We start from the raw sequence: 26,115 nt of genomic DNA, 5'->3' as shown, positions 1-26,115 counted from the left end.
TTCACACCTTCTGATCTCCCTTGGGCACCTTCCACTGGCCGAACCAAAAGACAAGCCGAGGACTAAGCAGCTTCTTGATACAGTCAGGGACAGAGAAGAGGATGGGGAGGGGTTGAAAGTGGATTTAGAGAGCAAACAAGATAGCCAGCAAGCACACGCTGTATTTGGAATTTACAGTTTCTTACCTAGTGATGGGACCTAGGCGGAAAGATGAGAAATGGCTGGTGGGCCCAACTCTCAGGCTTTGGGCCACTCTACTAGGTTCCCTGGGTTTGGTATCAACCAGATGTCTTCTGATGGACCAGAACAACTTTCTACTTTGTTTCCACCTCTTACCCTCACCCCAAATGGCTAACTCCAGAAGTATGTGACTATCTAAAGTCACAAGTCACAGGCAATTATTGTGTTACACAGTAATAACTGTGAAGATCTTGATATATATGTCCAGTTAACTTTATGACAAATTGTTTGATGATAATGCTAAGCTGTTTACCTGTGCCGAGTCTTTGGTGGTTTTGTCCATATTACATGGTCACTTTCTCCAACGTTAAAACGTGAGAGTAGATTGCTCACAAGGACTTTTTATCCCCACCCGTAAAACGTTGGTTCATAGAAGAAGGTATCCTGGAAAAAGAAGTGTGTGGCTCTTTCTTCATGTGATAAAAATGGAAACTCTGTTGAGTTTTTTAGAGTGCAAAATAAAAATAAGATTTTCTCCTTCTCCCTAAAGGTCCTGTAAGTTGCTGTCCACTCATGTTTAGTGATCTTTGAGACAGTGGTCCACAGCTTTTTGTGTATGTGAGGAAGAGATGCTTTTTATATACCAAACCTTCATTCTTGTGTGTATAACCAGTGCAGGAATCAGAGGAAGAGCGTTGTGATGGTAAAGTCCCTGGATCATTTCCTTTCTCCTCACTGGTTGAACTTTCTCCTACCAGAAGGTCACTGTGGCCGCTAGATATTGTTTGCCTCCATTTGGCTACTTGGATCTGTACTTTTAGATGTACCTAAATTTGCTGGGTACCATATTTTTAACCTTTTGACTTTCGTAAACCATTCAGACAACAATCTTGATGTTTGGAACTGCTTTGCCACCTTGTTACAAGGTATTGACAGTAGTTCCCTATGCTATACAGTAGGTCCTTGTTGCTTATCTATTTTAATTTTTTTAATTAATTTATTTATTTTTGGCTGTGTTGGGTCTTCGTTGCTGAGTTGTGGCTCGCGGGCTCTAGAGCGCAGGCTTAGTAGTTGTGGCACACGGGCTTAGTTGCTCCGGCATGTGGGATCTTCCCGGACCAGGGCTCAAACCCATGTCCCCTGAATTGGCCGGCGGATTCTTAACCACTGCGCCACTAGGGAAGCCCCGCTTATCTATTTTATATGTAGTAGTTTGTATCTACTAATCCCAGACTCTTAATTTATCCCTTCCCCAACCCATCCCCCACTGTCCCCCTTGGTAACCATACGTTTGTTTTCAATTTCTGTGAGTCTGTTTCTGTTTTGTAAATAAGTTCATTTATGTCATTTTTTTTTAGATTCCACATATAAGTGATATATGATTTGTCCTTGTCTGGCTGAATTACTTCACTTAATATGATAATCTCTAGCTACATCCATGTTGCTGCAAATGGCATTATTTCACTTATTTTTATGGCTGAGTAATATCCCATTGTGTGTATGTACTACATCTTCTTTATCCATTCATCTGTTGATGGAATTTTTTAAATAAAGTAGAAACTATCAATGTGAAAAGGACAAATACTGTATAATTCCACTTATATGAGATACCAAGAGTAGTCAAATTTATAAAGACAAAAGTAGAATGGTGGTTGCCAGGAGATGAGGGAGAGGAAAATTGTTTAATGGGTATGGACTTTCAGTTTGGGAAGATGAAAAAATTCTGAAGATGGATGATGATGTTAGTTACACAACAGTGTGAATGTACTTAATGCCACTGAACTGTACACTTTTAACTGGTTAAAATAGTGAATTTTAAGTTATGTGTATTTTACCACAATTTTAAAAATATTTTCAGTAACCTCTCCCCCCGCCATTTTATAGGTGTACTAGGTTACAACAGAGGTGTATTTCTTATTTGGGGTTAGAGTTAAAACATTCTCCAAAAAAGACAGATCTAAGATGTAGAGAGAACATGGTGTAGCAGGCACACACATCGTCCCTTGTCTTCTCTCCTCCATGTGGTGCTCTCCCAGGATGGACAGGACAGTGTTTTTGCAGTAGGCAGGAGAGAGTTTAGACGAACCAATGTTGAGAAACAGTGCCACACTGGGATGAATGACAGTGTGATATTGTCAGATCCCTCTTGGGAGTTAAAGGTAATCACCAGCAACTAACATTAAACTAAGTAACCAGTACGGTACCCTGTTTGCCAACCAGGAAAAGAGGGATGAGATTTTTTTTCTCTTATGGAGTGATAGACATTATGCTAAGCAGTTTTTATGTAGTACCTCCTTTAATACTCAAAAAGTAAGTCCAATTACTATACTTACTTTACATATGAGGAAACAGATTTAGCTAGATGAAATAATTTGCCCATGATTACAGTGTAAGTGGAAGCAGTGCAAGCATTTTCGTCTCGGTTTTCTTACCTCAGTCATTCTCTGCTTAATCTCTATGCTATATTATAAAACTCTTATTACCACAGAGGGATACAGAGAAAAGCCCAAGGCTTTATCAGTCAAGACAGATCATTGTTGGATACCTGCAGAGCTATAGGGGTGACATCCAGGGGTGAATCTTTAAGGATTATGCCTGGGTCCCTGCAGTGCCTATGGATCAATCAAGATCTAAACTTACTAAAACACTCCTTGTTTAAAGGAATTGATACCCTTCTATGGGTCACCCAGGACAGTTAATAAGTCCCTTTGGCTAAAATGAAGGTATGGATATGTAAAACTCCTGCCATACTTTCTACTCTTTAGAATATTTCCTCTATTCTAAAAATTTGAATTTCCATTAGGAACTTATTGATATTTGAACTAACTACTGAATCTTGAGTTCTATGTATTACTGTTTGAAAGGTTTTGCTCCTTGGAGCCGTCTTTACTTTTCCATTTCTGATTATGACACATCTCATGAATTTTGTTTTTCCTTTTGATATCTGGATCAGATCGAAGTCCGTTGTACTTAATTAAGGAAGTGATATAAATGTAGTTGCTATAAGTGTCCCTAGCAGGGTCATTGTTCTCATCTTTATGACTGTTTAGCTCTATCATAGTTAGATATTTTTAATCCTTATGTAAAAGGTAAACATGCATATGCTACTTTTATAGTGTATAGTGATGATCAGATTAAGTTGAATATCAAAAAACTATAAATTTACTGATTCAAAATTTAAAGCATTTCATGTTCATATACCATATTAATTTTGTGTTTAAGACATTTTAATTTTGATGTAACTCCAATTTTTAAATAAAACTCTAAATTTTTAAATATAGATTAATCTAGTAACATTTTAGTCAGGATTTCAAGATGGAAAGAGTGCTGACCACTTGAATATATATGTTAGGAGTTAATATATAGACCTAAAAATATCTTGCAACCATTGATTTGTACATTTAATTTAGGAAAAGTGAAAAATCAATCAATTTGTTATAAATAAAGATTTTGACACGCTCTTATTTGTGATGTCTTAGCAACCTTTTTCAACATGTTACATAATTTGCTACTCTCAAGAGACAGAAAAGTAAATCTTGAAAAATCTCAAGAGTGTCAAAAATTGCAGTTGGCAGAGAAATTCTTCAGATAAACACCTCAAATTGTGTACTTACTGTTTTAAAACTGATCTCAAAGTACTCTCACCTGGATTTTTAATAATATTTTGACTAACGTTATACCGTATTTATAACAACTTCTTAAAGTATTATAAGGGAGAGATTTCATATGTGTAAAACACACGTACAACTAATACAGTTTGGTCTTTCTGAATAAATATAAGTTTTAATTTTACCTTGCCAGTGAGATCTTTTTCTAACTTTAATTTTTTTAATTGACGTATAGTTGATTTACCATGTTGTGTTAGTTTCTGGTGTATAACAAAGTGAGTCAGTTATAAAATGTGTGTGTATATATATACACACACACACACACACACACACACATACACACGTTTTCATATTCTTTTCCAGTATAGGTTATTACAAGATATTGAATATAGATCCCTGTGCTATATAGTAGGACCTTGTCGTTTATCTATTTTAAATGAGATCTTTATTTGTAACTCCACAGATAAATTCCTAGAAAGCTATTTGGATTAGTATACCCATTTATAGAAGTTTTAAAAATACACCTAGCTGCATTTGCATGCATAACGTTTCATCAGAAACATAGTGCCCCAGAGTTGTGTTTTCTTTGTATGCAATGGAGTTTTTCTAACATTGCAGTAAATACCACCACATAACTATAAACACCTTGAAGTTAAATACCCAATTAACCTAGCTTTCATTTTCACCAGCCTTTTCACAACCTCTTTCAAAACTCAGCTGAAGATTCACACTCTGCAAATCCCACATGATTCACCCTGTGCCATTCTGACTTCCTCTTGTACTTCCACTCTGGCAGCACTTCCAACTTGCCTATTCCTTGATGGTTGTTCTGTTTCATAATGTTTGTAAACGTCTACATATTTTATATCGCCAGTTAGACTGGGAATTCTTTGAAAACCAAGGATTTATTTCTTTAGTTTTTCTTGTCATAGTTCTCCCTAGGATACTATAAACCATTGTTTCTTCTGTAGGCTCCTCATGGATTTGGGAGCCAGGCTACCATAGGTGTAGAGCAAATTTCAGATTTGGAAAGAAGAGGGTGGAAGGCGGTAAGGGGGAATAGGGCAGCATCTATTTAGTGATCCACAATTAGCAGAATGCACCTTGGCCCCTCCCAATCCCCAGGTCTCATGCTTCTACTAGCATTGAGGGGAGGCAGCTAGGCTGCATGTTTCCCATGCACACCAACAGCCGCTATGTACAAATTTCTTCCCTCCTACAGATGCCTTCACTATTTATTTTAATTGACTTTTACTGGTATAAAATGGTGTTGGGAGGATGGACAAGTAAAGAGGGACACATGCGATGTAATTGTCCATGGAACCTTCGTTCTTCTGGACATGGTCATAACTTTTATGGCATCTAATACAGTATGCAGTAGGTATTCAATAAAGAGTATTGGCTAACTCATATGGGAATATGGATGTGGATGACCTGGAGAAGTAAAACAAAAGAAAGATTTATGGTGACACTGAAAATATGGGGTTTTTTGAACAGCGGAGTCATACTCTGAATTGTGTTGGTCTTAACTTACGGACAACTTGTTCTCATATTAGTTTAAGTGAAATGTGGATGGAAGAAAATTGGGTTGGAGGTCAACATGGCCTGGGGTTTCAGGAATCCTTCAAAATTTTTCTGGTAATAACTCATAGAGAATAATCAACGAGAACTTAATTTTTAAAAATTTACTTATTTTATTTATTTATTTTTGGCTGCATTGGGTCTTCATTGCTGCACACGGGCTTTCTCTAGTTGCGGCGAGTGGGGGCTACTCTTTGTTGCCATGCGCGGTCTTCTCATTGTGGTGGCTTCTCTTGTTGCAGAGCACAGGCACTAGGCACATGGGCTTCAGTAATTGTGGCCCGTGGGCTCTAGAGTGCAGGCTCAGTAGTTGTGGCGCACGGGCTTACTTTCTCCGCCGCGTGTGGGATCTTCCCGGACCAGGGCTCGAACCCGTGTCCCCTGCATTGGCAGGCGGATTCTTAACCACTGCACCACCAGGGAAGCCTCAGAAACTTAATTTTTTAAAACGACTTGTTTATGTGAGCAAATATGGAAGAGTTGATGAGTACATTGACTATAGGATTATGGGAGCTAGCTTTAAAAACCCCTATAAAAAGACATTTCATTTATATGATGTTGGGAAATTTAGGTTATTGAACTTCTTTTATTAATTATCTCCTACAGCTCTGCAAGTGAATCTGGTTCTCAAAGCACTTGTGACCAACTTGTAACTCCGACAGCCCTGGCTGCTTGTACCAGAGTTGACTCCTGTTTTACCCCATGGTTTGTCCCATCTCTTTGCGTTTCCTTCCAGTTTGCTCACCTGGAGTTCCATTTTTGTCATCACCTTGATCAACTAGGCACAGGTACTCTATTTTAGCATCAGAATAACATTCACTTAATACTTATTGTTTTATCCCCGCACAAAACTCCTTCCCTACTGACCACCACTCACATGGTGGAGGAAACTTTTAGAAGCAGCATTCATCTCCTCTAACAGTAAGCACCAGCAAAGTTATTCTGAAGTTGATTTCATATAATAGGTGTCCCCCTTACATTTGAACCATCTTATGGACCTGTTATATAGGGTACCAGTTATATTGAATTGCCATGATTTTGCACACTTCCTAATGAGAATTTTCAAGAAAGTTACAAAAATTGCAGGTTTTACTGTTACTCCAATTATGATCTTTTTGAAAGAAATACATCTGTTTTTTTCCCATCTTATGAGCCATTACATGAATGGCATATAGTTTCCAAAAGTACTTGATATTACCTTATCTCGAAAGTACAAATACCTTCTACAAAAAATGGGCAAATTCTCCAATAATTTAAAAGACTAGCATTTTTACAAGTTTATAAGGTAGAAGAATAAGTTTTTCCACACACCAAAAGTGGCCTTTTATAAGTTTGCTCATGTTCATGAATAATTATTCCTAAAAGTCTGTACCAAAACCTTTTCTACTTAATACATTTTGATTCTGGTATTAGGGTTTCAACCTACATGTAATGGAAAAATGAAAAAAATCAGATTAAAACTAAACACAGCTGCTGTTAAGCATCTTGCCTTTTCAGCAAAAATGGAGTTCAACCTGTATTTTCTAACTCTGTTTGGGTCATGTTTTTGGTTTTGTGATTTGGTGGGTAGATACAGAGCACTTCTATGAAATGCTTCTTAAATATTTACCTCCTCTTCATTTTATTTGTTGTCTTTTGTGATCAAGTTTTTATCTGTGCATGTAACCTATGGAAAGAGACCTGCTGATTGAACAAAACAGTTCTGTTTGCAAATATCAAATGGTAATTCAAATGTTATATTATCTGCAAGAGAATGTTTGAATTTATTAACCAGCAGATATTGCATTCAGTAACCAAGAAATGAATAATTTAAATGTCATCTCTTTATTTCCGTAAAGTGTTGGCTCATCGCAACTGCTGTTTTCCTTGTTTGTTTTCTCAACAGCTCCACCGCAATACCTACAGCCATTTATTTCTGATAAAAATGTGCCATCCGAACTAGAATACATGATTATTTCCTTCAAAGAACCACACATGTATCTTCGACAATGGAACAATAGTTCTGTCTGTCAGGAGATGCAGTTCTCAGCTCAAGCCGACTGTAAACTTCTAGAGTGCAGAAATGTTACAATGCAAAGCATGGTGAAACCCTTCAGCATCTTTGGACAGATTGCAGTTTCCAGCAATGCAGTAGAAAAGCTGATTGATTGCTCTATCAACGTTGATTCAATATTTGTAAACTTTGGGCAACATGTAGTTCATTCTCTAAACACTGCAATACAAGCTTGGCAACAGGTATGTATATTCTAGAACAGTTTACAGTTTGTCCGTGTGTGATCTTTTACTAGGCACTTTATGTTATCACTTCTAATAATAAATTAAGCACAAACAAAAATGTGAGAGAATGAAGAATTTGATGGGCACCGTAATATTTGGGGCCTCCTCCGTTTTGGCAAAGTGATGCATGTTATTTTTAAAACCTTTGGAGAACATGGGTTCTCTACACATGCATCAGAGATGATGCCCACATTTTTGTGACTAATGTACCACATCTGTGTGGAAAGTAACACATTCCCAGAAATTTTTTCCAAGTATTATGGCTTTAGTTTGCCAAAGCTCAACTTGGTATGTATCACATTGTCAAAGCAGCCATTGCAGAAATGAAGAACCTGTGTGAGCCTTTCTGATATAAGCAGTTCATCTTTTCAAAGAGAAAAGGCAGTGAGAGGAAATTATGTGAACACAGTATAATCTTAGTCTTTCCCCCATTATCATTCTGCCATTTTGATTCACTAAAAAAGCACTCGATAATAGATTTTGTAACCAGCTAAAGACTCTTGATAATAATTTTTTACTTTTATCTTTTGTCAGAAATTATCCATATCGAAAAAGAGATAGAATATATGTCTGTTTTGAATGACATATTTAAAATGGGGAACCTGCCCATGTCCACTAGCATGAAAATAATTTCACAGAATATTTGGATAATGTTGATAGTATGCTCAGTGATTTAATAACAAATCACCTCTGCTTCCCTTAACTGATTTTCAGTATAATATTGCATTTCAATAAAGCTTGTGTTATTTAAGCTGAGACATTTCCCCACATTTTGTATGTTACAGGTATTTGTGCAGACTAACTCCCCAAGAGAAATGGTCCTTCACTCCGCCCTGACCTCATGTGGGGATGGGGCAGTGGGGGGGGGGAGGGGCTTGAGTTCTAGAATTTTTATGGGAATGAACTCTTTTCTTTATATGCATGAAGACCTATACAAGACTAAGGAATTAATTACCTAACATGGCACTACAATAGCAAAGGGAAAGAAGATAACACATCTGTTTCATATTTTAAAATTCTTTTTTAAGGGCATTCCATGGTTTTCTTGCTGCAGAGGACATGCGTAAAATAAGAGCTAGTGTGATCTAAATCTTTGCAGCTGGTTCGAATAGCGATGTGAAAAAAACCTCCGTGGCTCCAATTTCTGTTTTTTGTCATATTTTGAACAATGCATTTAATAAAAAACAAACCTAGAAAATATAAAAGAGTCATTGATAGAGCATTTAATCCCAGGATATTTTTGTCTTGGTATCAGGACCATTGTAAGAGGACTCATGTGTAGCAACTACTGCAAAATGGCCCTCAAAAATATCAGTTTCCTCCCAGGGTAAAAATATTCTCTTAGACACAGCTATACATATAAATAAAATACGGTGCATAAATATTTAAATGTTTTAAACCACATCAGAGTGTGAATGACTGACTGGCTAACACAGTGCCTTGAAGGAATATTCTGAGTTTTTTTAAAAATGGAATTGTATATTTGATTAAGTAGAGCCATATGTCACGTAGCATATCGCTGACAGGTACATTCTGTGAATAGTTGGTTCTGATTTATACAGGGATTTGGCAACGTTAACATGAGCCACAAGAGGATATACTTCTGTAATTGTTGCTATAATTTTCTTGTTTCCTCCCATGTCAAGCGTACTTGCCACCAAGTTTTAATGTGGTAGGCATCTCTAACCCTGTGTATTCTAAAGTAAATACAAAAATGCACTACTTTGAAATTACAGGACATTTGACATTGAAATGGGCTTATAGAGGGGTTATTAAGTTCATTGTTTCTAAGATGTTCTGAATGTGGTTTATCCCCTTTAGAGGGGAAGCTTAGTTACCCAAGCTTGGATTTTATTATGTATATAATGCTCATATACAGTATAATTATTGCCAATGAAAAACGTGAACTTAACAAGCTGGATAAGCAATTTGAGTTTTCCACATACTTTTTATCGGATTCGTATCCGAGACAAGTCATTTGTATCCAGTGTGGATGGACCAGACAGTTGAAGCATGAAACAATTTGGCCTTTCACCTTTAGGTCACAAGTTCAAGATTAACAGAAGCCTTCATCAGTGTCTGATTTCTCTGGCTGTAGTTTTTTTTTTTTTCTCTTTTGTAGATGATTAATGTTTTGTGAAACCAGATTAAGGACCCAAAATGCCACTTGCAGTTTGCTTTATATTTCTATGTCACATTCCCACATTTGGACCAAATAGGATTTAAAGGAGATTTTTATTTAAAAATCAAGGTTATGCTCATGTGTCTTATCTTACACCATAATGATACCTCTCTTTAATTGCAAATGCCTGTATAACACTCCAGCACAGATCTTAAATGTAAATAAGCCATCTCTTAATTAAGAAAGCATTCTGAGGTTGCGCTTTTATGTGATGTCATATACAATATGTACAAATTTTTTAATAATATACTAGAATTTAAACATTCCAAGAAACGCTTAAACTTATTACAGTTATAATGAACTCCACAGATGAAGGAGCAGTAGAGAAACAGTTCCTTGAGGACTTTGAGTATTCTTTAGAAAAATGTAAACAAGCCCCTTGTGTTCTTTCATTTACATTTTTTCCTAAAACCCTCATCATTTATTAAAGGTCAGTTTTTAGAGATGAGGAAAGTAATATGATTTTTTTTCTACTCAAGCCCCATCTGGTAACTTAACCTCTGTGTAACCAGCAGATTGATCCCAATTCATTATGAAAATTGAATTTCAGTCTCAGGATGTCTATCTAAGTGGGAGTTGGAATCATATCCCTTTCTTCATGTTTGTACTGTTGGACCTAACGGAGAGAAAAATGTTTACAAGGAGAGCAGTTTATGTTGATTATATAACGCTGAATGGAAAAATCCCATCAAAACTAATTATACACTGTGACTCCAGTTTAATTAAAGGTTTACAAACCTTTAAATATGTAAGATATATAAGATAGGATTAGATAGGATAGACTAGAATAGGAACAGGCAGGACACTCAGAAGTGAAAAATTGCTGGAAAAAAAAATTCTCCAAAATGTTCACAGCAGTTAATCCCTGAGTATAAAATTAGAGACTCTGTTTTTAAAAATCAGTACTTCTTTCTGTATTGTCTAATTGTTATAGTGGGAACATATATTACATTTGTAATTTTAAAAGTTAAATTTACTCATGTTTGTTTCATAAGTGTTTATTGAGTACTTATGTGTCAGGCATTATGCTGACTACAGGAGCAAAAGTTGTAAATAACAAAGACCTGGTTCCTGCCCTTATGCAGCGTAGAGTCTAATGATGGAGACAACAATGACCCATAATCATGCAAATAATTACTCAGTCCCAATAGGGATCAGTGCTTTTAAGGCAAAATATATAGTGTTGTGTGAGCATAAAATAGAGGGACCTAAGGTAATCCGGGAGGATCTCAGGAGGCTACTTTACTCTGAGGGCATGACCTGAAAACAGGAACCTGAAAGCTGAGTTGGAAGAAATTAGTCAAGCAAGGAGGAAAAGAGGTCCAAGCAGAAGAAAGGCACTGAGGCAGGAAAGAGTTTGACGTGTTGGACGAATTGAAAGGAAGCCAGTGTGGCGTTGGAGCAGCTGAAAAGGGCTGGTGGAGCTGGGGTCTAGCAGGCAAACGGAGAGTGGTTCAAGATGCAGCAGGGGCCAGATCAAGCAGGACGCCTAAAACCCACGGGCAGTCCAGTTTTTAAATCATAGCTCATGATTAAAAGCCACAGCAAAAAGTAATATGGTAGGCAGCAGATAATTATTGGTTATAACTGCTTCAGTCTCACTTAGCCAGAGACTCCTTTTATGATTTGTGTGGTTGTCAGGCAAGGTTCCGCTCCATGAGAATAGAGAGGTTTGGTGAGAATAGATGGATTCTTTAGGAGACCCTCAAGGGTATCTAGAAGAATGAGGTATTTCAGGGCCTCTTCACCGACTGCAGCTGTAGAGCTCTGCCTGCCCACTTTGGGGGCCTTCTGGATGATTAGGAAGGGATTGTACCTCCTAAGATAACTGTTCTCATGAGGTTCTAGATCAGGTCTTGGTCCAGACTGGATTCCAGGTGTATTCATCCATAGACTCCTTGGCTTCAGGCCATGTAGTCACTTAAGTTTCTATGCTCATGAGTGGTATATCCCTTTTTACTCTCCCTCCCCTCAGTAAAATGGCAAATGACAGAGTGTGGCACTGTGACATTATTTAGATCCACAACCAGGAAATAGAAGCCAACTGGAGAAGCATCAGTTACATAGTACCTCCCATTGTCTGCAGGTTCATTGGCTAGTTAAGATTTTTTCCTAGCATTCTCAAGTTAACCATTTATTTAGCTATTCTTTTCATTTACCAAGGGTATGTTTATTATTTTTTAAGCCATAAGCTAACCAAAGTGATAAAAGAGTAAGCACAGAAATGCTCTATCACATTGCCAGTGCTTCAATATAACAGCAACCAGTGGAGATACCATTAAGTTGAGAAGGAGGTACCAACACAGGAACGTATTACTAATTTGCTGAACCTTAGTAGATTAATGGAAGACATTTGCTGATTGATTATTAGCTGAAACAGACACCAACAACTGTTTTTCAACTAACATTTTTTGTCTTGAAAACTGCAGCTTGGCTTATACTGACTCTGAAGTTGATCTGTTTTGTGTGTTCAGCCTCTTAACAATAGCGGGAAAGTTATGGTTTTATTTACATCTCTCCCTGAGCAGATTTACACGCACACATCCACCCTCCCCCTCAAGGGAACTGGGGATGTATTACCTAAATGATCCTTACTTTCTGTAGGGTACAAACTGTGGCTTTGGTAATTGGTCTTGATTGTCAAGTTTAGAAGGCCGGGAACATGGTAATTCTAGCCTGTGGTACTCTGCTTAAAAACGTGCGCTACCCAGTACAGCATTCTTTGTAGCATGTTAATTCATTTAAAAATGTTAAAAGTTTGAAGGATCTCATTGTTCTTTTACTATTCTGTGTGTATGATTTATTTTGCAGGAATATAAATCAAAACATATTCTTGGAACATTTAAGATCTCTTTAAGGTATTTTTTGTGCTTATCCTGGAAGTATAGAATACTTTGTATACCAGAGCTAATGACAACAGATCTTTTAGTATTTCTGTGTTGTAACAATCGCCACTGGGCAGACAGCTGCCAAACATCTTGCAATTAATCTGATGCACATTGGCTTTCGTATTCTTTTTCTTTCAGAATAAATGCCCTGAGGTAGAGGAGTTGGTCTTCAGCCATTTTGTGATCTGTAATGACACACAGGAGACACTGCGGTTTGGCCAGGTGGATACTGATGAAAATATTCTGCTGGCCAGTCTCCACAGTCACCAGTACAGCTGGCGCTCTCACAAATCCCCACAGGTATTTGAGAAACAGCCTTACAAACACAGCAATTTTTAAGGTTGCGGATTCATTTCTTCTGCATTTGTGTGCCTGTGTCTAGTTATTTCCCTTTCTAAGTCTCCCACGGGGTCGCACAGTATGGCTGCATCTGACAGAAACCCAGAAAGGTTTAGAGGAGGGAGCACAGTGTACCCGTGCTCCTCTTGGAGTGGACGTTCTCCTGCTCAGCGTAGGTACTCTTGAGGGAGCCTGGTGTGGCGATTATGAGGTTGAACTGTGGAGCCAGAGTACGTCAGCTTGGATCCTCGCTCTGAATTACCTCGCTTTGCTTTCATGCTTCAGTTTTCTCCTATGTAAATTGGGGATAATAATAGTACCTGTTTCATAGGGTCGTGAGAACTAAATAAGTTAATATGTACAAGGCACTAAAATAGTGCTTGATATACTATAAACATTGTATGTTGGGTATTATTTTTCATTTGTTTATTCAGATTCTTACTGTGTATGTAGGCCGTGCCAGTCATGTCTTAGGCACCGGGAATTCAAAGGCAGAGAAGTCTTAGTCCTTGCCCTCCAATGACAGCTCACCGTCTGTGACAAAATGAGCGCAATGACCGACTATGCCCAAGGGAGCACTGAGAAAAGATATACCAAAGGATGTCTGTTTTCCAAGTAGTATAATTCCATTTTCATGTCACTTTAGATGGGAATAATTAGAGGGATGTGCCCTGCAGGGATAACTGAGGATGAATTAAATACAAAGATGTTGTCTTAAACGAGTAAAAGAAATCCTAGGAAGTACTCTCAAGAATAATGTATTTCTAAAACTCTGGGTAATAAGGAAACTACTGTCTGCTTATGATTAAAAGAAAGTCATTAGATTAGAGAGTTTTCCCATCTCGTCTATAGACCAGCTTTAGAATATGTTACACCCTCAGCTATTTTTTTTTTCAGTAGCTCGATTCTGATTTCTTACTTGCTTTTTCATCATATTGCCACACTATCAGTATAAAATTTGGAAAAATAGATATAGTGCAGTTCTTCTGAAGTCTATTTAATTCTGGTTATTCTAACAGGACATTAAGACATCATATCTCCTTTTCTAATAAACATTCTTACAAAAATGTCTCATATGATATGATATTGCACTTGTATTTTTAGAATGAATGACATTCCCTTGTTTTTTGTTAATTTATTTTATTTATTTATTTGTGGCTGCATTGGGTCTTCTTTGCCGCGCGCGGGCTTTCTCTAGTTGCGACGAGCGGGGACTACTCTTCATTGCGGTGCAGGGGCTTCTCACTGCTGTGGCTTCCCTTGTTGCAGAGCACGGGCTCTAGGCACGTGGGCTTCAGTAGTTGCGGCACTTGAGCTCAGTAGTTGTGGCTCGCGGGCTCTAGAGCACAGGCTCAGTAGTTGTGACGCACGGGCTTAGTTGCTCCGCAGCATGTGGGATCTTCCCGGACCAGGGCTCAAACCCGTGTCCCCTGCATTGGCAGGCGGATTCTTAACCACTGCGCCACCAGGAAAGCCCATGCCCTTATTTTCTAATCCTCCTTTTGAGAAATGTCTGTGTAAGCAAGTTTTTAAGTCGTTTGGTTGTTTACCCCTTGTAACATCATTAAAAGACGATTGGTTGGTTGGCTGGGTTGTTTCAAAAATACGTACTTTTTTTTTCTTATTAATTGCAAAAGTAAGAACATAGAGCAGATATATAAACCACAAAAGGAAAAAGAAAAAGACCACCTATAATTCCAACCACCCAGAGACAATCCATGTTATACAGCCTTTTAGAGCATCGAAAGGCTTCTATGATCATTGCATTCCCAGAAATGAACTAGTAGTGATGGGAAAGAAACCTCTGAGAAGGTGCAGTAATGTGTGATCGTATACTGTACCTGTAGCCACTTCATCCATTCATACACACACGCTGCAGGCCTTAGCCAATAAAAAGCAAAGCAGAGGAAGCTTACCTCCCTTCAAAGTCATTTTAAGCTGCATAGACTACCATGGCCCTCAGTGACCCTCAAGATTCCCTGGAGACTGGAGCCAGGATGGGAAGGGTGATCGTAAGAACAGAAGGCTCAGGGGTGTGGAGGAACAGTAGTCTTCATGTTATGGATGTACGGTTTCTAGATGGGAAGGACATAAAGAGGAAAAAAGAATGGCTAACCACTGCCACACTATACCTTTCATATTTATACTCTTCTGCACTTGGGGCTTTTTGTATTTATTACTAATCTTGTTTTCATAATATCCCTGTGTGATTTGTATTTTTTGTTATGCATATTTTGTAGGTAAGGAGACAGAAATGTTAAGCTAAGATGGTGGTGGAGATGGGACTCTCAATACAGTGTTATTTCCACAACATTGTCAAACTCTCCTAGGTTTTGGCAGCATGATTCGTCTGTTAGAAGAGCCAAATGGTGAGGTTTTAAGAGAAGGGCTGAGAAATCACTGGTATAATACTCCGCATTTAAAGCTAGACTAATAGGGGATTCTTGGTACAAGTATGAACCATTGCAAAGCTTTAAGAACCAAAAACAATAAGAACCTTTTAATGGCAAACTGGAAACATAAGACAGGTATCTATCAAACTTTTTCTTCCTCTTTTTAATTTGTAACTGCATCCTCTGGATACAAATTTTAAGATGAGCTACAGTCATTATAATCTTTAGACTAAAACTTAGATCGTATTTGTTGAAGGTGTCTCTTTACTACAGCTACCTATGCTACGTAAAGAAGTGTGTTTTAGGACCCTCTGAAGCCAGAGAGGTCTTAATGGGCCCAGAGGGTCTTCATGGAATTCCATACACCCACAATTGCAAATTCTGCTGTGTTCTAATGAGAGGTTACATCTGAGGATCAGAAAAGCTAACCACTTAGCTTCAAACTGCACCTGGAGGTAGTCATAGACTCACAAGTGAGCAAACTGTTCCTTTTTCCAGACTCCAAGTCATATCCTGCACTGCCCAGCAGGCTTGGTTTTAGGAACATTTGTGTCTACATGTTTATGCTACCTTGGGTGTTAGTCAATTCATAGTCTCAGGGAGGATATCTAAAGTTCAGAGAACTTAACTCCACTAAACAATGTAGCTTATATTGCAGAGATCAAGAAAGTGGCAATGACACCTGGAAAGGTTTCAAAGAGGTCAACATGTCTTAGAACCACACAGGAGGTTGCTATCAACAGTAAGTCCCAACAGGATGGAAAAAAATATGGACACAACCAATTCCAGAAATCCAAAGCTGAAAAACCTTGTAGAATTGAAATGTTATAAACTCTCCTTATAGTTTCTAACACATGCTCTGAGGCAGAATCACTTAAAATGCTGGATATCCCACAACAGTTGCTTGCCTAAGCAAACAAAGGAAGAACAAAACTTTTTCCTAGGGAATAATTGAACATATTCAGCTGCACAGTCATATATGCCACCACAAAGGGCCCTTAAATATTCCAATTCAGTAGACTTCAGATCAGGTTGGATGAGAACAGTAACCAGTCCTTTACAGAAGTGCTTCACATTCTATGAAGTTGAATCTAAGGACTGGATATGTGAGTTTATGGAATCTTTCCCCAGAATATGGGCAGTATATGCAGCTCAGAGTCAAAGGGAGCTTTGTTTAATTTAGCCAAACTGACTTTAGTGTCGCTTCCATCATAGTAGGACTTGTGTGTAGGCTGTTCAAGTTAACTTCCTTTTCTCGTTAAGAGAGAGCACTGTTAGGTAATTAAACTGCTTGAAAAAGGAATGCCTCTATCTTGTATGTAAGGAATTACATTTGCTTTTACCCTCAAAACATGCCCAATTTATAGATTATGCATTTTTTTTTTTAGAATTCTTACTACGAGTGACTTAATTTTAGTAATCAAACCATCAGTCAAGGTGAAAATGAGCTCTAGACAGAGCTATAGAAAATAACAAAATATTGCTCCAAAATGGATATAGTAGGAAGTTTTATAAGCTTGTGAAAATGGCAGGTATTTAAAAATGCAAAATGCAACAAGGTAAGAATCAATTTGGAAGAGCAGCAGAGCATCTGGGAAATACTCATCAAAGTTATCAGATTTAGGGAAGAAAATGTAAATCGGACATTAGTTTCATCAGGCAGAGATTGGCCAACTTTTTTGTGTAGGGCCAGACAGTGAATATTTTAGGCTTTCAGGGCCTTAGGACCTCTCTCAGAGCTATTCAACTCTGCACAAAAGCAAACATAACAAATGAGTTTGACTGTGCCATAAAATTTTAAAATAAATTTTAAAATTTATTTTAAATGAGTATGACATAAATTTTAAATTTTTTAAATAAAATTCTATTTATAGACAATGAAATTTGAAGTTCAATAATTTTCACACATCACAAACTAGTATGCTTCTTTTGACCTTTTTCAACCATCTGAAAATGTAAAAAACACTCTTAGCTCACAGGCTATACAAAAATAGGTGGTGCCCCACATTTGGCCCACAAGCCATGCCTGATTTGCCAACCCCTGCTCTCAGGTCTCTCAGTAGGCAAAATTCAGGAGACTAAAGGTTTGATATTAAATTGTCTTTGTTCTGATCTAAATGGGATTCCCATCACTTGAAAACTTGGTAACATTTTTCAGAAATTATGAAATGACGAGTAATAGTTTAAATCTAACACTTATAAAATCAACCTGTGCTTACCACATAACAGTAAAATATTTGTATTGTTCTTGTTCTCAGCCCATATAGACAGGAAGTTCTGCAGTTCTCTATTTTTGGATGTAAAAGTATTTAAAAGTGAGATCTGATCATTTTTCCTCCTGCCTAAAGGAAAAGTGATGATTTTTTGAGTATCTACCTATGTTAGGGAAATTCCAGCCAGTTAATTTTATTGGCTAGACTGTCATTTCTCACTCAGTCACCACTCTTTCCATATCCATTTATATAGTGCGTGTGCACACATATACCTAGAGAATGAGCACATTTCTTGTTGCCACAGTCACAAGTTAAAAAATTTAAAAGTAGACGTAGGGACGCAGGTAAATATTCTGCGTTGGCAAAACTGTTCTAACTGATAAATTTGTCAAGTGTTTGCCCCTGCTATTATATGGCACACAGCATATCAGAGTTTGCTTAGAAAGGGCAAATGAAAAGACACTCTTACACACTGAAGGTGCAGATGGAATTGATACTTCCTTTCTAAAAAGCAATTTGATAAGAAGCATTATAGCTATTAAAATGGTCATAGCCTTTGACCCAGTAAATCTCCTACTAGTAATCTACTCTCAGGAAACAATCCAAATTAAAGCAAAGGTTTATACACAAAAATGTTTATTATAATTTGAATTATACCATCAAAAAATCTAAAATCAAAATGTTCACTTTTAAAGAAATAGATACATAAAATCTGGCGTATCTATGAGATGAACTTTTATGGGACCTTTAAATTTTTACATAGGAAGGTGAAGTGCTACCATATCATATCAGTCAGAAAAGCAGAACATAAAATTCTATACATACAATATGATCTTAACAATATAAGAACAAATGCATAGAAAAATACTGGAAAATATGTCAAAATACTGGAAGATATGTCAAAATGTTAACAGTGGTTGCCTCTGAATGGTGTATTTTTTTAAGGTGGTATTTTTCCAATGTATTACATTTTTATATACTTCTCAACTTTTAAAAATAAAGACTATAGATTATTAAATCAGAGAGAAGTTAAGTAAAAACCCTGGAAATATTTATATATAGACTAAAAGACAGGAATTTCAAATGCTAATTAGAACAGTGGCAAGTGTAATGACATTGTTGGCCAAAAAGTTCAGTCGGGTTTTTCGTAGCATGCTATATCAAGAATGGTTATTTTTAATGCTTCTCTTATGAACTATTGCAATCATTTTTATCAATTATTCTCTTAGTTACATCTTTGCCCCACTTCAATCTACCTTGCAGACTACAACTCGAGTCATTTTCCTAAATGTTTTGATACTTTCCTGTCCAAACATGTTTACAGCCTCCATCATCATCTATTAAATATACCCAAATTATCTGGCATCCAAGGCCTGCCTCAGTCTACTCACAAGCCCTCCTCTCTGCCATTATTTCTGTCTAGCTGCTTATTTGGTCTCCTTCCCTCCCATTCATTTTTAATAAATAAATGATCATTTCTTGTGACCTATTGTGTGTAATTAAATATGTACATTTTTCTAAGAAACTTACTGTCTGATGAGGGAGTCAGAAAAGTAAACAAATTATTATAGACATGATCTATATCTATGAGGATATTGTGGCATCCAGACAGGGAGAAATGATGGGTAACTGAATTAAAACACTAGCCATAGGGAAGAAGAGCAAGAGGACCAGGAAGTACAATCAACTGCATCTGGATATGGACATGGTCTTAATGAGAACTCAAAGAAAATATTTCCTAACATGAGGAGGGGAATCTGCCAAGGCTTCCTAGTGGAAGGCATGTTTGTACTGAATTTTCATGTTTAAATAAGTGTTAGGTCAGGGAAAGGCAGTGGGGAAGCGGTTCCAGGTAAAGGAACCAACATGTGTGAAAGCCACAGAGGCATGAAACAACATGGCATGGTAGGACTTGACTAATTTGGCTACAGTGTAGAGTACATGTGTGGAATTGCAAGACAATAAAGCAGATGAAGGCCATGAGGGCCCTTGTATGCTGTGCACATGAGGCAGAACCAGGGAGACAGACAGGCAGGCAGCATGCTATGTTCAAGGGAATTCAGGTTTTGTTCAAAATAAACTCAGGCATAAATTTGCATGCCATGCTGAAGAGATGTGTGCTAGGAAACTGGCTCTTTGGTGGTGATGGGAATACCCTGATTTGCAGGGTTGGCCAATTATCATGGTGTAAGTACTCCTACCATAGCTGATTTCAAGCTACCAATGATTTAACAACCAGCTCACGAGTTTCCTGAATATTTAGCAATACTTTTTCACAAACAAGTGTGAGCCAGCTCCAACACACCACTGTCTGGAGGAGTTATGTTCTGAAGAGCCTGGCTGTCCATTTTGAGGAGATATAACTAAATGTGATGGGCAGCTTTTGGCTACTGAAGGATTTTAAGTAGAGTCATCACAGGATCACAGTTGCATTTTGGAAAGATTGCCGTCGTGTAGTTGAGAAGACAGTCTAGAGGAGGCTGAGAATACATGCAGAGGGTTGTATGGGCACCACTGTATAGCCCAGGAGTGAGAGAGATTATAGTAACTGAGCCAAGACAGAGTAGAAGTCAGAGATTGGTGAAAATGCCTAACAGACTGATCTTTCTGTGAATAACAGCTATAAATTGTGAGCAAAACACAAAACAACTACCTCTGGAGACGAACAAAGGCAGGCAGATTTTGGAGGTGAATGGAATCTTCGAGCAAGTAATCTGTACAGAACGATTTACCCATTTTTTGTTGGCTTTGCTTTGAGGGCAACCACAGTTGTAGCAGTGCAGGGGTGGCCCACTGTCTTTCTGGCCCAAGGTACCAGGTGAAAGAGCTCAGGCAACCAAGGCTGCTAGACAGTGAGGAGGAAATCTTGGAAAATGGAAAGCCAGAGAATGGGAAAATAATATGTTGAAATTTGGCCCACCTGTCTGCTTACTACTGAACCACACATGCATGGGGCAGACTGAAAGCAGATTGTACCAAGGCTTAAAGAACTGAATTAATCTGCACTGCCACTCACCCAGGTGTAAAAGTTTTAGTTTGACGCTAAACAAATTAATTACCTGTTAAAAATATTAACACTCTGGAGGAATTATAAAAGAATCCAGAGTGTCCACAACATAGCATCATTTACAGTGTCCACAATATGACCCCAAATTACTTGACAGATCTCAAGAATCTAAAAAAAAAAAAGTTACTCAATTTCAAGGGAAAGATAATTAACAGATTCCAACACCAGTGTGACCCAGAGGTTGGAATTATCAGGTATATATTGTACTTTAAAGCAACTATGGCAACAGTAAAAGGATTTTACAGGTATAATTAATTTCTAAATTAGTTTATTTTTTAACATTTTTTCAATTGAAGTATAGTTGATTTACAATATAATATTAGTTTCAGGTATACAGCATAGTAATTCAAAATTTTTATAGATTATATTCCATTTAATGTTATTATAAAATATTAACTATATTCCCTGTGCTGTACAATATATCCTTGTTATTTATTTATTTTGTACATAGTAGTTTGTACTTCTTAATCCCCTACCCCTATCTTGCCCCTTCCCCCTTCTCTTCTCCCACTGGTAACCACTATTTCTCTATATCTGTTAGTTGTCTTTTAGTTAATCAAAACAGAGGTGGTTCTAGGTGGGCTAATTTAATCAGGTAAAAGCACTAAAAGAGAGACTGGACCCTTTTGTGAGGAGAGAGAGAGATACATATATTCCTCCTGGCCTTGAAGAAGCAAATTACCATGTTGTAGCTGCCTATGAAGAGGACCATGGGGCAGGAAGCTGTGGGGAGCCACCAGCACCTGCGGGTGGCTGCCAGTGCTGGTCATTAAAAAGTCAAAGCCCACATCATATAGACGCCAGGGAATAAGTTCTGCCAACAACCTGAGTGAGCTTGGAAGCGGATTCTTCCCAAGTCAAACCTCTAAATAAGAATGCAGCCCAGCTGACACCTCAGTTGCAATCTTGTGAGACCATAAGCAGATAACCCAGCTAAGCTCTGCTTGGACTCCTGACTCACAGACACTGTGAGATAATAAATGTGAGTTGTTTTAAGCCGCCAAATTTGTGGTAATTTTTTACTCAGCAATAAAAATACAACATGACACAAGAAAAAAGTCAGTAAACTTGAAGATGGATCACTAGAAATCATCAAATCTGAAGAAGAGAGGGAAAAAAAGATTCAAACAAAATGAATAGAACTGCAGGGACCTATGGGACAATTTCAAAAGATCTAATATGTGAGTAATTGTAATCAGCGACTGAGAGAAGAGAGAGAATGGGGCTCCCAAAATTAAAGAAATAATCTCAGAAAACTTCCCAAACTTTGTGAAAGACAGAAATTTACAGACCCAAGAAGCTCAGGAAAAACTCCAAACAGATGTTTCAAAGAAATTCACACCCAGGCGCATCATAATGAAACTACTAAAAACCAAAGATAAAGAGAAAACCTTGAAGCAGCCAGAGTTAAACTATAGGGGAAACAATTCAAATAACTACTGACTTTTCTTTATATATAGTGGAGGCTAATAGACGGTGGAACAAAATCTTTAACGTGCTAAGAGAAGGTTTATTAGGGAGAGATCCATTTGGAAGATATTTTGGAGGTTATAATCACCAGGATTTGGTAATTGACCATGGAAGAGAAGGGCCTGGATCAACTCCAAGGTTTCAGACTTAGGGGACAGGTTGGTGGTGTTGTACTTGGCCACAACAGGGAACTGAGTAGGAGGACAATGTTTTCCATACAGAGAATGGGGCAGCTATGAGAGCACAGCACAGTGTCCCTAAAGTCCATTTTGGACACATTTGAGTTTTAGGTTACTTTGGAGGCAGGAAGGATGATATATTAGAAACAGCACAGATTTGAAGCTGTAAATACCTGGATTTCACCCCTAAGGTTTTTTAGCTGTGTAAAATTGGACAGTGTCGTAATTCCTTGGAGCTTCAGCTTCCTCTTCTGCAAAATTAAGAAGTTATTGTGAATATCCCATGAAATTACATTTATAAGGTACCTACTAAAGAACTCAGCTCTGTGTATCCAAAGGTGCCTTTCCTTTCCTTTCTCTTTTCTAACCAGACCTCCAAGTGGCCATGTTGAATAGGCAAATTGAATGTAATGGTCTGGAGCTCAGAAGAATAGTCTGGGCTAGAGGTAAAGATTTGGCCTCTCATCAATGCCTAGGTAGCAGTGGGAATAGACACGAATGCCCAAGGAAAGAGTGCTAAGATCAGAGGACGTTATTAGTTAGCTCTTGCTGTAGAAAAATGTACAGTGGTGGTACAGGCATAGGATAACTATTATAGATACTCCCATTCATAGGAGGAGAAAATGGGGGACACATGGGAGTTACTGATCCATAGAAATTCTGAAATCCAAACAGGTAAATGTTGGAAGTTTTTTAATCAGTAATCATTCATACTGCTGCTTGGGAATAATTTTCCATGGCTCCTGGCTTTGGACTTTTGGCTCAAGCCTCTGTGTCATCCATCCTTTTCCATGAGAAAAGTATCCTTTGTTTGCTCTTCATAGTTTTCTCAGCCTGCTTTCTACCAGTTGAATTATGAAAGTTTAAAGGCCCCTTTACATTTTGTACTGTCTTTGTGTCTTTCAGTCTAAGTTGGCCATGTTTCTGCCAGTATAATTCTTTAAAGAACACTGTAGGTCTCTTGTTAATCTTACTGTGGTTCAGCACTGTGGACAAAATCACACCCACATCTCTTCAAGACAGTTCCTTCTCTGCTTTGGGATTCTGCCCACACTGCTGGGGGACATCACCCTTAAGTGTTTCAGAAGCCCTATTGTTTGAATAGTTCATTGAGATACCAATTTAGATCTTTCTGAGATCTTAACAGAGGATTTTACAACTACATCCGTAGCTTCATTCCCTAGACCCAGCTTTCCTGGCTGTGTCCTGGATCTGATCTTTGCCTGGAAGCTCTTTCTTGATTTTTAACATCATTTCCATCTGGAAGGCTAGAAATTTTCAAAACTAGCAAGTCCTGGCTCCTGTTTATCTAACAGTTCTTCCTTATGCATGCATCACTCCTCTTGGACTTTAATATAAGCAGCAGATAAAAGCCAGGAGGCACTTCAACACTGCCTGGAAATCTCCTTAGCTAGATCACATGGTTTATTAGGCACATTTTCTGCTTTCCATGTTACTGCAGGTTATGGTGTTGCTGAACTCTCTGCCACTGCATAACAAGAAACCCCTTTCCTCCAGTTTCCAGTAACATTTTCCTCACTGGCAGCCTCCTCTAAGGCCATCAAGTTTCAATTAATAGTATCTTTGAAGCACCTTAGATATTCACTGATACTCTCAAGTCTTTCTGGTTTTTGTGCACAGGCCTGCTCCAATGCCCCCCCCCATTTTGTTTTTTGTTACAGTAGCACCCCACTTGCGGGTACCACACTCTATTAGTTACATATTGCTGTTTAACAAATTACCCCACAACTTGAGTAAATAAAACAACAAACATTTATTATCTTGGTTTCATTAGCCAAGAACTTTGGGAGTGGTTTACCTGGGTGGTTCCAGCTCAGTCTCTGATAAGGCTGTAGTCAAGACATTAGCTGGAACTGCAATCATCTAAAGGCTTGACCGGGCTGGAGGATCCATTTCCAAAATGGCTCCCTCATATGGCTCTTGGCAGGAGGCCTCAGCTCCTTGCTACAAGGATCTCTCCCAGGAGTTGCTTGAGTACTCTCAAGACATAGCAGCTGGCTTCCCCCAGATCAAGTTATCCAAGATGGAACAAGACAAAAGCCACAGTGTCTTTTATGACCTAGGCTCAGAAGTCATTAATTATCATTTCTGTAATATCCTAGTGGCTGTTCAGATCAGCCCTATTCATTGTGGGAGGGGACTACACAAAGGCACAAATAAAAGGAGACATGGATCATTGGGCTGTCTTGGGGCTGAGCTGCCATAAGGATTTAAACCCCATAGAATTTAGGGGTTAGGCTGAGGAATGGGATCCATTGAAGAGGGATAAGAGGAAGACAGAAAACCAAGACATGGCAGGAAAACTGGGACATAATCGTGTTCTAAGAGCCAAGGAGACTATCTAGAAGGATGGAATTATCAGTGTCATATGCCATAAGGAGATTGAGTGAAGCAAGAACTGGGGAGACCATTGTATTGGGCAATTGGGAGGTCACTGATAGCTCAAGGAAAGCATTTTCAGTGGCAAGATAGGGATAGAAATCAGGATGAGTGGGTTGAAAAATGAGTGGGAGGTGAGGAAATAGGGAGAATGAGCATGAATTTTTTTTTTTAATCTTGGTTGGGTGTTAGCTACAGAAAGCTGTAGGGTCAAGCAAGGATTTTAAATTAAAGTACCTTAGGCATGTTCATATCTGAGCAGAAATAAATAGCAGATAGGTTGGTGATACAGGAGAGAGGAAGAATGATTAACAGCATCAGGTCCCAGAAGGGGAGAAGAAGAAGGCATCCAGATCACAAGTAGAAGGGTTGACCCTGGATGGAACGAGGTTTATACCAAATATCTATTGCTGCTTAACAAACCACCATAAAACTTTAGTGACCTTAAAAAATTTATTCGCTCATGAGTGTGTTGGTCAGAAATCTAGGTGCACTTAGTTAAGAGGGTCTTCTGCTGATCCCAGCTGGGCTCACTCATGAGGCTGCAGTCACCTGGTAGGCCATCTGGGGCTGGGTGGTCCAAGACTGCCCCACCTACATATTTGGTACTTGGCAGACCACTGGCCAGGGCTCTCTTCCATGTGTTCCTTCCAGCAGGCTAGCCTAGTTGGGAGAACGAGAGCGAAGACTGCAAATCCTCTTGAGCCTAAGCTCAGAACTCTCACGGTATCTGCTGCCACATTCTACTAGGCGGAGCATGTCACAAGGGGAGGCCAGACCCAAAGGATAAGGAACAAGATTTTAACCTCTTGATGTGAGTTGCTAAGAGAATCTGTGGCCATTTTTAACTTACCACAAAAGCCTCCTCCTGCTTTGAGACCAGAGGGAGAGTGAGGATGAGTGTGAATGTAGATGTGGTTGTAGTGGGTATTTGCTGAAAGTAAAAAGAGGGAAAATACATAGGAGGCTTTCCACTCCAGGGAGGGGCGGGGTTGGGGCGGGATGAGCCTGTCGAGAGAGGAGAGGACCTTGTGTACTGAGGAGTTTCTGTCTCCACATTAAATGTGTTAGGAGGCTATGGCTGTGTTTTCAACATGAGCAAAACTTGATTATATTTGAACTATGAAATGATCACTTTTGCTGCCTTTGACCTGTAGGTGTGATGAAATGAGCAATATATACTAACAGACCTCTTTATATTGAACTGTATCAGCATTCCTGGAATAAATACCTGAACACAGCATTTATTCTTTAAACATACTATACTCCTAGATTTTTCTTTCTTTTTTTTTTTTTTTTTTTTTTTTTTTTTTTTGGTACATGGGCCTCTCACTGTTG

At 38.4% G+C, this 26,115-nt stretch overlaps 1 protein-coding gene across 9 annotated transcripts in view; it reads left to right on the top strand.

The window, feature by feature from the left end:
- Positions 1–26,115, top strand: part of VPS13B (vacuolar protein sorting 13 homolog B) — an 802,500-nt gene that overhangs the window by 700,053 nt on the left and 76,332 nt on the right. For all 9 annotated transcript variants that reach the window (XM_028500192.2, XM_028500193.2, XM_024115869.3 and 6 more), the window contains exons 41-43: positions 5,976–6,157; positions 7,255–7,604; positions 12,855–13,016. In XM_028500192.2, coding sequence (XP_028355993.1) covers positions 5,976–6,157; positions 7,255–7,604; positions 12,855–13,016 — 694 coding nt within the window. The remainder of the gene's footprint in view (positions 1–5,975; positions 6,158–7,254; positions 7,605–12,854; positions 13,017–26,115) is intronic.

Source organism: Physeter macrocephalus, chromosome 15 (genome assembly GCF_002837175.3).
Source record: "Physeter macrocephalus isolate SW-GA chromosome 15, ASM283717v5, whole genome shotgun sequence".
Classification (NCBI taxonomy): domain Eukaryota; kingdom Metazoa; phylum Chordata; class Mammalia; order Artiodactyla; family Physeteridae; genus Physeter; species Physeter macrocephalus.
Note: the sequence above shows the minus strand (reverse complement) of the source record. Positions and strands in the feature narration are given on the sequence as shown.